This window comes from Prunus mume, linkage group LG7 (genome assembly GCF_029339155.1).
Source record: "Prunus mume cultivar Tortuosa linkage group LG7, ASM2933915v1, whole genome shotgun sequence".
Taxonomy (NCBI): Eukaryota; Viridiplantae; Streptophyta; class Magnoliopsida; order Rosales; family Rosaceae; genus Prunus; species Prunus mume.
Window position 1 is genome coordinate 12,815,637 of NC_142704.1, and position 17,769 is coordinate 12,833,405.

At 36.7% G+C, this 17,769-nt stretch overlaps 3 protein-coding genes across 3 annotated transcripts; 1 reads left to right on the plus strand and 2 right to left on the minus strand.

Moving 5' to 3' along the window:
- The first annotated feature begins 14 nt into the window (after positions 1-14).
- On the plus strand, positions 15-2,495 carry LOC103319144 (disease resistance-like protein DSC1). The gene is made up of 5 exons (XM_089041574.1): positions 15-125; positions 388-687; positions 796-1,183; positions 1,260-1,642; positions 1,747-2,495. Exons 1-5 carry the CDS (start codon positions 30-32, stop codon positions 2,299-2,301), a joined length of 1,722 nt encoding a protein of 573 aa, XP_088897700.1. The 5' UTR covers positions 15-29; the 3' UTR covers positions 2,302-2,495.
- Positions 2,496-9,524: 7,029 nt separating this feature from the next.
- LOC103336689 (late embryogenesis abundant protein) lies at positions 9,525-12,149 on the minus strand. Its single transcript, XM_008239780.3, has one exon. The coding sequence runs from the start codon at positions 10,282-10,284 to the stop codon at positions 9,679-9,681; it is 606 nt and encodes a 201-aa protein (XP_008238002.1). The 5' UTR covers positions 10,285-12,149; the 3' UTR covers positions 9,525-9,678.
- Positions 12,150-12,296: 147 nt separating this feature from the next.
- TRM9 (RNA-binding (RRM/RBD/RNP motifs) family protein) lies at positions 12,297-17,002 on the minus strand. The gene is made up of 7 exons (XM_016795691.2): positions 16,616-17,002; positions 15,853-15,954; positions 15,629-15,715; positions 15,045-15,170; positions 14,565-14,855; positions 14,235-14,300; positions 12,297-12,715 (listed from the first exon to the last, which is right to left on the minus strand). The coding sequence occupies exons 1-7, from the start codon at positions 16,922-16,924 to the stop codon at positions 12,659-12,661; spliced, it is 1,038 nt and encodes a 345-aa protein (XP_016651177.2). The 5' UTR covers positions 16,925-17,002; the 3' UTR covers positions 12,297-12,658.
- Between the last annotated feature and the right edge of the window lie 767 nt (positions 17,003-17,769).

Genomic DNA, 17,769 nt, shown 5'->3' on the forward strand with positions numbered 1-17,769 from the left:
TATATATCCCATGTCTATAATAAATTAAAATGTCATTTTTCATTTTTGTTTTGTTTAGTACAAGCGATAGTCTAAGTCAAAGCAAAGTGGGAGAGGGGTTTCTCACACACATCCACACTACCAAGGTGCCATATGAATTTGAACTTGAGACCTTAGTCTGCAGGTTTAGACTATTTTTCACTTCGCTAGACCCCATTATCATTTCTTATATTATATCCATTAAGATCAAAGCTCAATTAGGCATAACCAACAAAAAATATGTGTTTTGGTTGCAAACACAAACTATAAGGCGTGGTCCAATACTATTAATTTTACCTTTTGGTTAATACATACACGGATTTTCATGTTTGTAAATCATTTTTCTAACTCAGTATGTTTTGTTAACAGGGAACTGAAAAAATTGAAGGAGTTGCTCTAGATTTGGATCAAGATTCGGATCTAGATTCAGATCTAGATTTGACTAGATTCAGTGCACAAGCATTTACCAACATGGAAAAACTGAGGTTACTCCACCTCAGCAGAGTAGAGCTCACTGGAGAGTACAAAGATTTTCCCAGAAAGTTAATGTGGTTGTGCTGGCATTATTTTCCTTTAGAGTCCATACCAGATGACTTTCCTATGCAACCAAAACTAGTTGCTTTAGACCTGCAATATAGCAAACTCAAAATAGTTTGGAAGGATCGCAAGGTATAATAATCTCAACGTAGTTGTTGTCGGTTTTTTCCTTCTGGTTCTATACATATATTATACTTCACCTTCTCTTCATTTTGGTTTAATTTTGTTCTTGTGTAACAGTTGCATCAGAATTTGAAAATCCTTAATCTCAGCCATTCCCGTAGGCTAACAAAATCACCAGACTTTTTAGCACTCCCAAATCTCGAGGAATTGATATTGCAGTTCTGTTGGAGTTTGTCTGAGGTTCACTCATCCATCGGGGATCTTAGAAGACTTTATTTGGTAAATCTTGAAGGCTGCGACATGCTAAAGATTCTCCCACTGAATTTCTATAGATCCAAGTCTATTGAAATTCTTCTACTTAATGGTTGTTCAAGTTTTGAAAAGTTGGGTGAAAACTTAGGGGACATGGTGTCATTGACAAATTTGAAAGCAGATAGGACAGCCATCAGACAAATTCCATCTTCCATAGTAAAATTGAAGAAGTTCAGAGTTTTATCTCTATCTGGTGAGAATTTTGAAATTCTATCTTTTACTCCTTTCGTTACATGGCTTAAACTCTTTAATAAAGTTATGTCTTGCAGGCTGCTGGTCGTTAATTAAGGATGCAATCCCTAAGGATCTATGTAGCCTAGAACATCTGCTTCTTGGAGACAATGAATTTCGTAGCCTGCCAAGTCTCGCTGGTCTTTCAAAGCTCGAGGTCTTGTGTTTAAATGCATGCAAAAAACTTCTTGCAATCCCAGATTTACCAACCAATTTGTATGTTCTGAAAGCAATTGACTGCCCAGAATTGAAAAAAATTCCAGATTTTTCAAAGATGTCAAATATGAGAGAATTGTATCTCTGTGATTCGGTCGAACTCACTGAGGTTCCAGGCTTGGGTAAGTCATTAAACTCCATGACAAGGATTCATATGGAAGGCTGCACCAATCTCACTTCTGAGTTTAGGAAGAACATCCTACAGGTCAATCTCTTTCTCTCTCTATCACACACAGACGCACATGATATACGCACGTGCACTTGAATAAGAACGTAATGCTTACACAAATCTTGCTCTACATGATATAGGGATGGACTTCTTCCGGATATGGTGGAATTTATTTGAATGGAATTTATGATATTCCTGAGTGGTTCGAGTTCTACGATGTGGACAATATCGTCTTTGAAGTTCCTCAAAGAATCATGGGTCGTGATTTAAAGGGGTTGACTATATGCTTCGTTTATTCTTCAGACAGCCCAGTACTTGATAGCATTTGCATTATCGTTAGAAATCTTACCAAACAAACTGCTTTGAACATCAAGATAGCATCTGGCCCGGTAAAAATTTGGAGTGAATCTAAAGACGGTTATCTTTGGCAGGGACAGTTGTCAAACGATGTGCTCTGTTTGCAAGGCGGGAACCAAGTCTCCATTCTTGTAAGGCCTGATGGTGTTGATTTTGTGAGAGTGAAGAAGACAGGGGTTCATCTAGAATGGGACAAATTCATGAACGAAAATACGGAAAATGCGGATCCTCATTTGTATGATTTTGAAACAAATCAGGATTTTTCAGGGGGAGTTGATGAGTCCATTTCAAGAAACAGAGAGAACAAGGGAAGAAAATCAAGGAGGAGGAGGATATGATCGTTTGATTATGTTTAAACCACTGAGGTTGCTGATACCAACATATTCAGAGAAGTATGAGGAAGAGACCTGAAGAAAAAGGAAAGAGAGAGAAACTGCAATCTTGATTTCTGTATTTCTTAATCTTTTAAGCTACGGCGCTATTACACTTTATACAGCTCTCTAACTAATTCACATACACTATTAACAACTCACGTACGTGCCTTGCACACCTAACTCACTAATTGTTTACAATCATATGAATGGTTAACAGTTAGTGCGCTTTAAGTAGACCATCCCGTTTTCTGGGCTGTGGTTGTAACCGACTGTGCCGATATTCTACGATATGGAGGCTAAAGATGTGAGGAATCAGACTGTTTTTCTTTGGCAGGGATAATTGTCAAACGATGTGCTACGTTTGCAAGGCGGTGACCAAGTCTCCATTCTTGTAAGGCCTGATGATGTTGATTTTGTGAGAGTGAAGAAGACGGGTTCATCTAGAATGGGACAAAGTCATGAAGGAAAATATGGATAATCCAGATCATCATTTGTATGATTTGGAAACAGATCGGGATTTTTCAGGGGGAGTTGACGACGCATTTGTTCCGAATCAAACTAGTGCTATACATGAATGATTAGCAGTGGAACCATATCTGGATTTTTTTGGGGGAACTGATACAGGACGTAGCCATGCCGCATCTGTTCCCCGAGATCAAATGAGTGCTTTAGTTGAAGAATCAGCAGTGGAAGACGATCCTTTTGGCCCTGGCGGATGATGGAGCAGGACGGAGCCGGGATGCATTTATTCGCACTAATCAATCGAGTGTTGTGGACCACAGTAATATCAGAAACAAAAAGAACGTAACAGTGGACCAGTCATCACCTTCTTGCAGCTCTGTGTAACCTACAATATATTACTTTCCGTTTCTGTTACAGAACACTAGTTGCTGGTGGTGGTGATCTGAATCCAATATGTTCAGTTTGATTAAACCTACGCCAATGAGATAATCTACTAGGGTTGGCATGGAAGGGCAGGGCATGGCTCTTGAGTAATCTTTTTCTGATTGATCCTAGAATGTGCTTCCTTTGAACAATCAGGATAACATTATAGTGCGCTTTAAGTAGACCAACATCCCAATGCTGGTTAAAACAGCCGCACTTACCAAAACTCCCATACAACGGTGTTGTGGCAGGTGTTCTCTGGGTGGCGTAGCTGATTCATTCCCATTGGGCCTCCAGTTTGCCTGTTGTGTGTTTTCATGTTTGGGCCGTTGTCTTTTTGTTTGTTGTTGTTAGGTTTTCTTCGGCTTGTAGCTTTCCACTCCATTTGAATGCTTTTCAATTTATGTACATTCACACAAAAAATATCAATAACACAATGGGACCCGATTCTCTCTTTTCATTTTTTATTTTTTTTCCTTTAAGAACATACATTATGTAAAGCAAAATGAACTCTTGTGATGTCAAGAGACACGATATATACATAATAGATTTTGTTTAAGTTATGACCAATCTCTCTGCATTCGTTTTTTTTTATATTTTTGTTATTTATTTAAATTTATTTTAGAATTAAAAAAGATAATGGATAATTACGAAACTTTGTAAGTAATGTGCAGCACTCATGATTAAAAAAAAAGCCTCTCAAACATGCGGAAGCTCATGCAAGGAGGCTAGTAGAAATTATAAGACAAAACCTGAAATGTTATGGAGTTGTGGCAAACAATTTGATATATCAAGCTAAATAAAAAGCAAATACCAAACTCTCACCCTTTATCAATAATTGATATCCTAAGTAGAAAAATTAGTATCTCAACCATCGACTTTACTCTGTTTGGGTACTCTGCAATGGCATTACAACTTGCCAACACATATTTTTTTAGATTAAATTTTATAAGCTTATATTAGTTGAAAGCAAAATAAAATACATAAATATAAATTTTTTTGACGATTAATGTACATGAAAGGGCACATACCTTAGAATCTTCATATATATATATATATATATATATCTCTCTCTCTCTCTCTCTATAATAATCGGATGAACTGAGTTGTAGACATGAAAGCATAAGAACTTAACGAGATCCCCCTTGAATCAGACAAGAAAAGAGGGGGTAGGTCCCCTTGAGTTCTTAATAATCATAATTTTTTTTTATAGATGTTTCAAAAACCTCCACTTTTTCTGATAATGTTTTTGAAAAATTAACTTCGTTAAGGGATTTAGAACATCTATTACTCAATAGTATCTGTCTATACTAATAGCGTGGAACCTTACTCTATTTAATCTAATAATAGTTTATTTTTTTGAAATTGAAGTTCTATTTGCTCAATAAACTTACCTATATTTATTTTTGTTTGTCCACTACCACTATTTACGTAATAAATCTAAAAAAAATTATGATAAACTTGTAAAAAAAATTTAAACTAAAAATAGAAATTTTTTACGAACGGGATCGAGTACATATATATATATATATATATATACACCTTTGAGCATCTCCAACCGATGTGTCAAAAGTGCCACATAGACATTTAACGTCTAGAGATAACATCTCACATCACTCCAACCGATCTGTCAAAACTGATGTGGAATGAAGGCTGAAGGTTGAGATATTATTTTTGACATCCCAAAAGCAAAATGTCAAATGAATATTTTATTTTTCTTTTCTTTTCTTTTCTTTTTAATTAAAAATAAATCAACACTAAAATGTAATAAAATAATAATTTAATTTGACATATTGGGTGGAGTGTAAAGCTGTGTAAGTTATCAAATTGCCACAGCCGCCATCAAAGTTAAATTTGATGTTTGGTATTTGACATTTCCCTTGGAGATGTTCTAAATGAACAAAAAATTTAAAAAATTCAAAAAATGTAAAAGGGATTGAGTAAACTCGGTTGATAGTCCTTTTAGTTTTGGCATTGGGATCGATTGTCTTTATTGTAGTTGGAGGAGAAGATGCTCCATCTCCCTCATTTCTTATTCCACCCTCTTTGGTTGATGTTTGTAAACCATGTATCCTCCTCATATCGTATGTATTGTGACTTGAACCAAGATAAGGGCCTGGTATTGTACCTGACCTCGTGGAGGGAGTTGGCTTCTGGAAGAGACCTGAACACTTGGAATAGTTTATCAGAACAAGAGCAAACTGTGGTTGATCCCAGTTGAGCCCCCTCTGATGGCTAAGTTAGAAGCTATTTGGTGGTGGAGTAATGGATGTAGGGTTTATCAGGTTGAAATATTTATTACCTATGTCCAGAGATAGGTGAAGGGTATTTATAGGGGAAGAATGGGAGACTAGGATACTTTTTAAGGAGAAGATATTTACTCCCCCCAACCCCCTAGTGGGACTAAATTCACATTCAATGGCCTGTCTTGATCACCATGCTATCCGAGAGGGATCAGGTGGTGAAGCAATGGCTTTGGATGAGAGGCGTACTTAATGATCCCTTTCCATCATCAAGTCGTTTACTGAGGATCGAAGGGTGAGGCGACACCTGGCTATGGATGGGAAGTGCATTAACTGATCCCCTTCATTCGCCAGACCGTCCTATCAGGCGGATGGAATGACTGACCTGACAAGGGTCCGATCAAGCCTGCACGTCATCAATGCACCTTTGGCCATACACGGCACCATCGTGGTTGGGTCGGTGTTCGAGTCCCCTAACACAGATTCTTACTTGGTGCCGTCAACTTTTGGCTGGGAGGCCTTTTATCGACCCCTGGAGCACCATATATGCTCGGGTCGGTATAGGGGTAACCCAGCCAGGAAATGACCACGTGACGGTCTGTAATTGGCTCGGCTTTTGGTGGTGGTATGATCCATCAACAATAACCCCTTAACTCTCAACTTAAGGAGCCAATCTTGGGTGGGGAGTTTGTTCAGATCTTAGTGAGCCGAGCCTTTACCGGATTGGGTGGGTAGCCCCGAAGTCCACAGCTGAGGAGGGTTCCTTTGATTTGTGGCGCCAAGTTTTGAATTTGGGGTACTCGAGTGGTGGTGATGTGTCAGTGAGCAGTTGGTTGAGCAGGCGGCGTATTAACTGATGCTGACGTTGGGGCCTGCGAGGAGTCGCATCGATTCTTGTCCCATCGCTTCGACTGATGGGTGCTGGCGTGGCTCCACGTTTGACCATCATAGCTGGGGTAGGCAGGATATAGACGGTGGGGATGCTCGGGTGAGTTGTAGAAGAGGGGGCCTATCAACGACTACTTTATCCATACCTTAAGAAAATCCAGTTTCCTTCTACATTGCTTATCAGGTATCTCTGCAACTGTAAGCATCAATACTGCACTAATTGCTTGCAACAAAATTACTATAAATCAAATCTGGTTTTTTTGTTTTTTTGTTTTGGTATTGCAATTAGTGGCCAGGGTCTTATTGTGGAGCAAAGCATGGTTGTTGCTACCCAAAGACTGGAAAACCAACCAAAGGTTTCAAAATTGGTGGCATATGGCCCTATACCTTAGCGGAAATAGGCCAACCAACTGCAAATCTAAGAGCCATTTCAGTTTGTCTAAGGTACTCTCTTCCTCATTCAAGTCATTTTGATTCATTTAGCATTTAATTAAGACACAAAGTGATGATAAGTTCTTGCTAATCTTCATGGACTTCAATTTCTGAGAGAACAAACCACAGGCCATACTTGTTGGATTCTGTTTTAAGGAAAATATTTGATTATTGTGTGCAAGTACGAACTTCTACATTCCTGTTATAAATTCCTGTCAATAACGGTTTGACATGTGTAAAACAGTAGAAATTTCTCGTTTTTTTCCTTTTTATAAATTATTTGTCTACATGTCAAATCATGATTTGAAGGAATATGTAGTTTCGGCAGGCATAATCCCGGTTTAATTGTTGCTTCTTTCTATTAATATATTTTTTGAGTTTTAATTTGTAATTGAATAGATGTCAAACCTGACAAAGAGCTTGGGAAAAAATTGGCCATCACTTTCCTGCCCAAGTAGGAGGAGTGAGAAATTATGGAAGCATGAATGGCAGAAATATGGGACTTGTTCAGAAGAACTCTTCGGAGGCCAATATCAATACTTTCATGCAGCCCTCAACCTTTTGAAAACAGTAGACATCCTGAAGCTACTCAGCGATGCAGGTCATTCTAAATTAATATACTTCAATTAAATTGTTAGCATAGTTTTTACATTTCAAAGTTAAATGTTGGAACATATACGAACTTGACGACTCTCCCAACATTTTAACATGAAAAATGAAAAATATCACTTAACCAACGGCTAGGTGCTGCTACGTACCATGCTCCAATTTGTTAATTGACAAAAGTAAATTTGTGGGAAAATGAATGCAGGAATTCATCCAAATGGATCATTTTACAGTGCAAGTGCAGTTTATAGTGCCATACAATCAAAAGTTACACACATGCCAGGAATAGCGTGCAACGAAGACAAAACAGGTAACAAACAACTTTACCAGTTCAGTATGTGTGGAGAAACTGCTGGAACTAAAATCGTTGACTGCCTTGGCCTCTCATCACACGGGAAGTGCTCTGAAAAAATCAAGTTCCCTTCCTTCTAATAACATGAACTGTTTCTTGTATTAAATAATAAGTAGAATGACATCAAAGGCAGAAAGTGAAAAAATTCATGTCAACTTAGATCTTGCCATGTTTCCACCAGTTATGGTCTATTAATTTACTCTTAACACACTTTGGTATACTATAGTGTGAGTATCTCAACCAAAACTAATTGGCTTTAATTCCTCGATGTGGTATTTTATGCATTGGTCGTTGGGCTCAACACGTGTATAGCCTTCTCTCATACCATATTAGAATATGAGCATCTAACTCAAAATCAATTGACAATAACCAGAGATGTCTTAGGTCTTTTAAAATATTAGGTCATGCTTTAATTCCCGAACATGGAATTCACATTCTCAAAAGAGGAAGCCTGAGTGAGAGCTACGTAAAGCTTTGTGTATCCTTATGTGTGCTTTAGGTAGGACCTGTTACTATTTGGCATGAAATAGCATGAGTAGAAAATGTCAAAGAAGACAAGAACAAGTCCATTTTGATAGTGACTTATAACCTAGACGACTGTGCAACAACTTATGTTACTAAACAAAATTACAAGTTACAACAATGGAACACAATCAAATAGAAATAAAGACATATTGTCTAATGTGTTGTCTGTATTGAGAGTATTTGCTATTTTTTTTTTCCTTGGCAGTATTTGCTCAAAAGAGAAGCCAAAACAAAACTTAGGCCCAACCAACCAAAAAAAAAAAAAAAAAAAAACCCAAAAATCATGACGTTGCACCAATCATATAAGCTCCAATAGATCTGCCTCCACTGCAAGATGACCAAACACCGGGCAAAACCGTGAAGGCTGGGGAAGGGAACTAGGATTTGGGACCCCCAATAAGGCCACTTTTTTTATGTCATTGATTATTAGTTTTGACCCTAAAAGAAATTTAAAGGAATTAAGATGGTTCGATAACAATATCTCCCTTGATTGCATGTGAAATGTAGCCAATTTGCTAGTCTAGTATAGTATTCCCTAACAAACGAGACCTTAATGTTAAAGAACTATAATTTTTAAGTTCATTTAAAAAAGTGAACCGGTTTGTCTTCATGTTTGCGTCAAGAGCTTTTTGGTTCTTTAGGCCTCTATCATTTGGACTATGTTTCAGTGACCCATGTGTTAAAAGGGTGGGTCTAAACTAAAGCACACGTCTTGGTTCAATTGACATCCAACCAACGTAAAACTTCGACCCAAAAAAGCAAAAAGAATCAATGTACATGAATTTGTTTTGGGTCGTAGTCAAAATGTTTAGGCACGCATTGGCCTCCCTCGCTCCCTCGTCCCCTCCTATTTAAAAGGAGTGAGGACCAGCTCGAAGCAACTCCAAAAGATATGTAAACGAAAAGGCAATAATAAAAGCACAATAAAGAAAAAGGTGCCTTCTTTTTTTGCTTAATTTGCACGGTTCTCTCTTCTCATGGGAAAGCTTCATGTAAAAGTTTTTTTTTTCTTTTTTTTTTAAAAAAAATTTTCAGGCGAGCTTCATGTGAAAGTTGTTTGTACTCTGACATACCCATTTGTCATATAGTTGAATTTTACAATATTATTATTTATTTATTTTTGTGCCGAAAGAAAGCCTGCAAATATTGGTGCTTGAAATTAAATTAATGGATGTGAAAATTGAAATTAAAAAACACACAAAAGAAAGAGACTGATTGTAAAATAGACTTGTATAAAGATGAGAGAGAGAGAGAGAGAGTATAAAGATGAGATTATAATTATTTGTCTTCGAATAATCTCAAACATGAAAATTGAAATGAAGCCTATTTATTTTGAAAGAGGAACTCAAGTTGTCTACATAAAAGCTAAAAGGATAAGAAGGGAAGAAGGGAAAGTACTTAACAATTTTACTATTTTGCCCTGGAGCTACAAGGTGAGTGTATGTAGCTTCCATTTGAAGGATGAAACCTGAGGTGACAATTCAAATGATCCCAGAATTTTACAGAGCCAAACGGCCCTACTCTCCACCTTGCTCTCGAATTCCCCTTCAAATTGAAACTAATTTTATCTCGCTTCAATGAAATATCTATTTGATCCATCTGCTCAGGGCTCAATGGAATCGATGAAGATTGCACCAAATAATGAAAATCCACCGAACTATTTTTCTTCACATCAAATGGCAATGCCACCAACCTGGCAATGTTCAGGCCTTGGAAGCTCAGTGTGAAGCTTGTATCCGAAAAGCTGGCATGTGCTTTCGGGTTGTCATTCTCAGCCCTCACAATAAGGGTGATTTCTGTGTCAAGAAGACCAGCCACAGAGTTTTGAAAGTTGTCCAGGTGAGCTGAGGTGACGGTGATGAAAGGCACCCTCGGATGGATGATCATGTAGCCCACGAACACAACGATCCCCGTGATGATTACGGCTATGGCAATAACAGTGCAGATAACAGCAGCAAACCAAACCAGAGGGTGTGTGGCTCTTTGGGTGGCACCATGGAAAAACTTTCCTGTCATTGAGGGCTACTGATGGTTGGTGCCCAGATAGTGACAACATAGGGCAAGAGTATTTCGGGGTTTTTTGGCGAGTTTTTATGTTGGAGGAAGATGTGGTGGTGATTTAGGGTTGTGGGGGGGCTCGGCAAGACATGGAATTAAGTTTGAGGTTGTTCCTAGTTCTTATTGGTAGGGAAGGTTTTGGTATCTTCCTTTCCTAATTTGAAAGCATTTGTTGTTTGTTGTATAAATATATCATATATCTTGTACTGTGCTGCTGTTCCATTTAGGTATCTTGCTCACTACTTTATTCTGATAAAGCAATATACCAAACTTGCATTGCTACGTACCATTCTTTCCCTTTCCCCTGTGTGGAGCTGTGCTAAACATAAAACTAAGATGTACCATCTAATAACACCAAGAATTAGATGCATATACAGAACCCGTCTATACTTTTTTGTTATCCATCAGACATTTATCTTGTCCTGGAGAATAAAGAAAACATAAATCTCTAGCTTCAAGAAGTAATTCACCTGATTGCCCTTTAGGTTTCGGCCTTTCTTCTTTTTAAGGGAACAAGAGCAATTTTCCTCAATATATTCATTAAATGAAATCCTTCTTGTGACAATTTCTTTAAATGAAAACCTTTTCCTAATTTAGCCCTCCAACTGAGGTCCTAGCTTCGACTCCCCCCATCCCGCAATATCCCTTGTATGAAAAAACCTTTTCAAATTTTCAAAACTCTCACCAAACCCTAAGGGCTTGTTTGTTACACAGGACTATCTTGACATGAATTATGCTTAGGGACTGTCTTGGCTTGGTCTAAGTTGGATGATACTTATCCTACGTTTGGTGTATGCTTGGACTAGGATTAGATTTTTTTATTTTTTCAAAACTATCTATATATATGTATATATGTATAAATACATATATTATGTATGTGTATATATATATAATATATATATACATACATATATAATATTTATATGACCTATGTGTATATACATGTATATATGTGTGTATATATGTATATTATAATATAATATAATATATATGTATACATATATTATACATATAATATATGTGCATGTAGGTGTATATATGGGTATGTTATAATAATAATATACATGTATATATGTTAGTCCAAGCCAAGCCTATGTAACAAACGACCCTTAAAGATCTTATCTTATATAATAGCATAGAAAAATAACAAATTTGTAATTACAAAGTTTTTTGAAAGGGGTAAAATGAAAAGCATGTGTAGTAGAAACAGAAGTTTCTTCCCTATTACTTTTCCTTCCAACCATAATAACTTTAACCCATTTTTTTACCTTACGATTGTGATTTTAGGAGTCTTTGGAACCATTTAAGGAGGAGAAGAACGCTCAAAAAATAACACAACGATTATAACTGAGAGCCAAAAATAAAAAAGATATCAAGATTCATATTCTTCTATTGTAGAAAAACGTTGCAGGGAATCATGTAGATCCAAAATCCAAAATCTGAGAGCCAAAATTCTAGGGTGGGACAACCGTATAGGTCTCTTCCTCTCCTCACATGCACCCATCACATGCTACTCACGTGATGTAGTGAATGTGAATACTCTCTGCCACATTGAAGGCTTCCTCAAGTAACACCACAGTGATTAATCGACATTATTGTATTACTAGGGTTCAAAGCTGATTTTTGTCTCTTAAAGTTTTCCATGAGTAGAAACTTACAATCAACATTTTCAACAAATTTAAAAATTACTACGAGCAACAGTCATTACCAAAAAAAAACAAAAACAAAAACAAAAACACTGTTGAGAAAATAATACCAATCCAACAGCAATTCTTCACCATTCTGAAATCTACTATAAAAGAAATTATGTTACCAACCTCTATAAATTCAAATATTCTGTTTATATTTTATATGTTGATATTATCATTAGAATCATAACTAAACTATATGCTGTTTATATTTTATATTACCTAAACTCTAAAGTGAGGCCATAAGCACAGTATCAAGACAAAGTATAGTAGATGATCCTCTTTCTCTAATTAAAATATGAAATCTATGTTTCACTTCCATTTTTCATGCTTTTCACTCATTGTAAGACCAGCAACGAACTTTGCTACATGGATTGCCATTTTACAGACCCTGGGTTGAATCCTATAAATTCAAACAGGCAATCTTTGATCACTATAGATGACTTTTCATCCACAAAAAAGATTCCATGAATGCGTATGAAACCAACTCTTAAGAGCAGGCTGCTCTGTTCCAAGAGCAAAAGAACCAAGTCTACCTAATGCTCAATTTACTCCACGGCTACCATCTCCAATAAAATATTACAGTGCCTGAAAGCAGCAGAGCTCAAACTAAACATCTTCAACCTTTAAGGAGCATACCTATTTTATCTCCGAGAGTCACAATATTGGGAAAATTCACATTGGCAAGGGCTTGCTCTGACCTGAAAAACATGAACATACTTAGTATACCTTCATAAATTTAATGACGATAGACCATGGAAAAGAATAGGGTAGTATGGATTAAGGTTGAGGTGTGGAATCATATGCACATCCAATGGAAGCTGAAGAAAATTAGTTCAGTTTATAGGTGCAACTACTTTGAACATGGGAGGAGAAATGGAAAGTGAGCTGAAGCACTATAATGCGCATGCACACAACCATATGTATGGTGAACAGAAAAGAAAACAAAAGCAGTAAAGAATGACTTAATGAATATTTCATCAAAACACAAATTGCTCCATTCTTGCAGCATTTCCAGTCATCTTAGTTTTAATAAATCACTTTGCTCAGAAACTAGTTTCTATACATAAAGCTACTGCTTGTTAGTTTGACTCACTACACACTTGACTTCTTGTGGGGAAGGCAGAAAGCGCTTGGAAAAGATTAGGATAAGATAAAAATGAATTGGTATTTGTACGGCTTCAAAGTTATTAACTTAGTTCTTAATTTCTAATCAGTAGAAGAATGGCAAACTTTTATGCTATTATGTAATGCTATGCATCCAGCGATATGCTTTATCACTGCAGATTACATACCATGGTCATAATGATGATGTAACAATAACCAAATCTTGTATGGGTAGGAAAAGTAAAAACTATTGTCTTTGTATACAGCCTCGCAGATATTATGGCTCTGTAGTTATAATGAGTACGAAAAAGGCATCACCAGAGCAATTGTATAATTATGTATTACAGGTATTATCCTATTCTTCTATTGAGAAAATTTTGTCAGCACCTGTGAGACAGTTGTTGGATTCAATACAATGCCTGTAATTTGATAGATTATTAAGAATACAGGCCGTTGCATTGAATCCCGTTTAAGCCCTAAATCATACAGCCTAAACCCCGAAACCAAAGCACGGACGGTATTCAAAACAACTTCCTACCATTCAAACCATGTGTGATCTTGTAGAGTGGGATACTCTCTAAGTGGCTTGTATATATACGAACATATATTCATTTTTCCTTTGAGCACAAGTCTTTTTAAGTTTCTGCTTTCATGCATCATTTATCACACCACACAGTAGTCACTCTTTCCATTACAAAACCCTAAATTCACTTCCTAAGCTACCATCCAAAACAGACGAAATGTCACAAGTGCTGTCTAGAAATTTCAGCAAAGGTAAATCTACATTTCAGCAACTTTCAGTGCAACTTTTACCCTTTCAGACCATGATTGATTCAAATAGTGTACGTTACCTCCTCTATAACGCGGGTTTTGAATCATAAGTTTCCAAATACTAAATCATATTAGGAACAATTACAATGGTTTTCAGAACAGGTTCTGCTTCACTTAAGAAAATTTTCCATCTACATCTTCTAAGCATAAGTTTTTGTTTTTCTGTAAATCAAATTCAAGGATTCCGTCGACAAATGATTATATCATATGACATAAATTAGATTCTCCACAGTACCACCCAAAAATAAACCAAAAAAAGAAAAAAAATTGAAAACTATGCACCTTACGAAATGTGAAAGACACTCTTCTCGAGGCTCTTCTGATCACACTGTCTTTCACCATGTCAATCTGTCAAAGAACCAAAGCAATTATTGAACCTTCACAATCAATTATAATAGCAAAGTTTCAACACCGTGGAGAGAGAGAGAGAGAGAGAGAGAGAGAGAGAGATTGATGATGGGTGGATGGTGATTGTGATATGATGGTGCCTTATAAGATTAATCATGAGTAATAGTTCTAACAACTTCTTGCAGCATATAAAATGGTTTAGATAATTACCAGACAAGCCCTCAGCACACAAACATATGCTAAATTACAAACTATTAAATATACCTTATGATGTGGAATGTAATGATTCCAAGCATAGCGTGCCTCTCCAGTTAACAGTAGCAAAGATCGAGGAGGAAGATAGATTGCCCTCCTTAAGAAATTTGAATTGTTTTCAGAACTTTCTATTTCAATATCAGAACTTGAGGAAGCTCTAGGAGTCAACCCCGCATCAAGATATCTTCTGAACTCCATAATGCAAGGCCCTGCTAACGAAAGGCTGAAAATTAATCCTTCAAAAGCAGAATGGGTGTCTATATGTGGGGACAAGCCCACCCCAGGTGGGTACTCATTAACCTGTAATATAATAGTCTATCTTCAGTCTTAAATGCATACCATGCTTCAATAACTCAACCTAAGACATAGGGTGAATATCCATATATAGCAGCTATCCTCTTCTATTTCAACACAAAATAAAAGTAAGAAAACAAAATTTACTTTGTCAATTGACATAATAATTAAGTGCAGAAAAACATAGTTGCATACCGTCAATTGGTCCAAAACTATAGCTTCAGCATCCTCACGCATGGGAAGCATAGCTATCCTTTCAAGTATGGGAGAAACAAATGCTGGAAGTTCACCTAAGTTCTTTCTAGAATCAACATTCCTTGTCTGTAGCAACAGGTAAACAGAGATTATACATAAACGCTTGGGAATTTATTCACATTCCTAAATTAACAAGAGTAATCCAGAATTTGGTAACCTTGCTAAAATAGAATTGATAAACGACAGACGTTTAAGGAAAGATTACAAAAATAACCACAACAACACTTTTTATTTGAAGGGGAAACAGGAAAAAGCACAAATAACATCTTAAACTGGATTATATATCAGAATCACTATGGCATCCACTATAGCTCCATCCCTTTACACTTTGTCACTATTTAAGGTTTCTAAAAAGAGTAATTAGAGAGCATTCCATTAAGATATAAAGAGTTGATGGGATAAAAGCCTTTCCACTTTGTCTTTAATCAAAATAAATTCAACACAATGGATATATTAAACACGGTGTAGATTACTAAATAATCAAAGTAAAGGAGGTGGCTAGCTCTGAAGTATTTGAAGCTTACTTCATAACAAAATTCATAGCCATAATGCTGAACCCTTCTTTTCGAAAGATTTTTCCAAGGCCTTTCATCAACTGCTGCAAGAAACTCCTAAATAAACAAAATAAGAGACATTTGTAAGGTGAGTGCAGAAAATTTTAAATGATACACCAAAAGTTTAAAAGAAAATGCATGTGACTGAATAAAGCAAGAATTAAGTACTGTTTCAAAAGACAAAGACTGAACACCTCCTCTTCTTTAGCAGTAACAAAGTCGTGCATTAGGTAAAGGCCAGGAATGTTTAGCTCTGAGGCCAGCAAAGATACAGGAAGTGAATCATTGACTCGGCCCTAAAAAGACACCAATCTTGTTAATGTGAGAAGAAATTGAAGAATGATATACATACTCTTGAACTCAAGAAGAAAACGCAAAAAAAAATAAGCAAGACGTGCAGCCATGCAATGCAACTGAACAATAATTTGCATTGTTATAATAGAACAAACAAGGGATTCGAATAAATAATTTTTCATTTTTTTAAAAGTGGGAATTCTGACATCCCACATTTGCAAATAACATCAAAACCTCATTTCAAGGAAAATAGGTATCACCCAGGAATCAAGTTAATCTGCACAAAGACATAGGAAACAATGTAGTGATATCAAACCATTAATCAACCATATTTAACCACAATATTTCCTAAAGTGAGAATTAGAAGATGAAATCAAGTCATGGCATTTGCCTTTACAAGCACAGCTCTTCTCAATTATGCTACAAAAGAATAAACGAATAAAAAATTCGGCCAGATGAGGTTTTCTTTTTTCCTCTCAAACAACTTAAAAAGTCCTCAACCTGAATCATTTTCACCAGTCAAACCAATAATCAATACTCAGTATCTAATTTCTTCAACAGAGTCAAAAAGTTCCAACTATTCATTCCTACTGCCCTCAAGAAACGAACTTTCGCTAGAACAATGAAGTTCAAGTCCAACAGTCCAACACAAAGAGAAAGTACCTGTGATTGTGAAGTGGGTTGAAGCACAGAATAGCGAATGTGCAAGGAACGCCCTCCAAGCTCAGCACAAGGTCGTCCATTCAGTGCATTGAAGGCATTCTGGGCACAGCCCTCTTCAGCAAAACACACAACAACACGAGCACCGCTCTCATCAGCCGCAAAGACTCCTTTGATTTCACCGAAGGCCCCAAACACCGAAACAATGGTGTCATAGGAGAGTCCCACCGCTGGCCCACAGTTGGCCACGTACAGGTTGGGGCTCGACTGCCCTTGCGCTCCTTTTGGCCGCCCAAATCTTGTGAAACCCATCAATTCAATCAATGGTGTTCGCGATTTTCTGGAATTTTATGTTGTAGTTTCTTTGTTTTTGTTTCTATTTTTAGGGAAATTTGCACAATTGCCAAGATAATTTGCTTGAATTAATAATTAAAGGGTATTTTATGAATAATAATGGGTAGAAAGATACAATTATGTTTTTTCAAATTTACATGATAGTTAGGAAGATAAGGTGAGTTGAGAAATAGGCCCTAAGTGAAATATTAAAATACAAATTTATAAATAAACTGAAAAATAAAACAGCATTCTTATTAAAATATCCCTAGGTGTTTTAGTTATAGGGAATTGACATAAATGCCCTTAAACTTAACGGAAAGTTTTAACAAAGTTAGACGTAGGTTGTACATTGCAACACTCTATAAAGTTCATGTGGTAAGCATGTACATGCGTAAAAGTTTATGTGGTATTTATGCAAAGGCTTAATTATGTACATACGCCTATTTTCAAACTTATCTCGACACACCGTGTTTGCAAACGTCCTCAAAGTACCACCCAACGCTTAAAAACCGTCTCACGCTTACCCGCTGCTATTTAACGCATGTTCATCCCCTAAAATTCCGAAAGCCCCTCCCTTTGTTACTTGTTCATCGCTTATTTACCCTTCAAAACTCGAAATTTCTCCTAACCAACACAACTAGCAGCAAGAACAGCTCGAGAGGTTGAAAATTATACCGGATCAAAGCAAATGGTGCTCGGAATCGCCTGAACGAGCTATGAAGATTTTGGGTAAAAACCAGCCAATTTCTTGCTTTTTCCTACAATCAAGATGGCGGTTGGCAGAGATGTGAGGTCGTAGAGGACAACGTCTTGGTTCTTTT

Bases quoted from the DNA above. Each gene is read 5' to 3' on its own strand.
- TRM9 (XM_016795691.2), bottom strand. From the start codon at position 16,924: ATGGGTTTCACAAGATTTGGGCGGCCAAAAGGAGCGCAAGGGCAGTCG. The intron at 15,955-16,615 runs GTACTTTCTCTT...GTGTCTTTTTAG, and splicing joins AACCCACTTCACAATCACAG to GGCCGAGTCAATGATTCACT. The intron at 14,856-15,044 runs GTATGCAACTAT...ATTATATTACAG, and splicing joins TAGTTTTGGACCAATTGACG to GTTAATGAGTACCCACCTGG.
- LOC103336689 (XM_008239780.3), bottom strand. From the start codon at position 10,284: ATGACAGGAAAGTTTTTCCATGGTGCCACCCAAAGAGCCACACACCCT.
- LOC103319144 (XM_089041574.1), top strand. From the start codon at position 30: ATGTCATTTTTCATTTTTGTTTTGTTTAGTACAAGCGATAGTCTAAGT. The intron at 688-795 runs GTATAATAATCT...CTTGTGTAACAG, and splicing joins TAGTTTGGAAGGATCGCAAG to TTGCATCAGAATTTGAAAAT. The intron at 1,184-1,259 runs GTGAGAATTTTG...TATGTCTTGCAG, and splicing joins CAGAGTTTTATCTCTATCTG to GCTGCTGGTCGTTAATTAAG.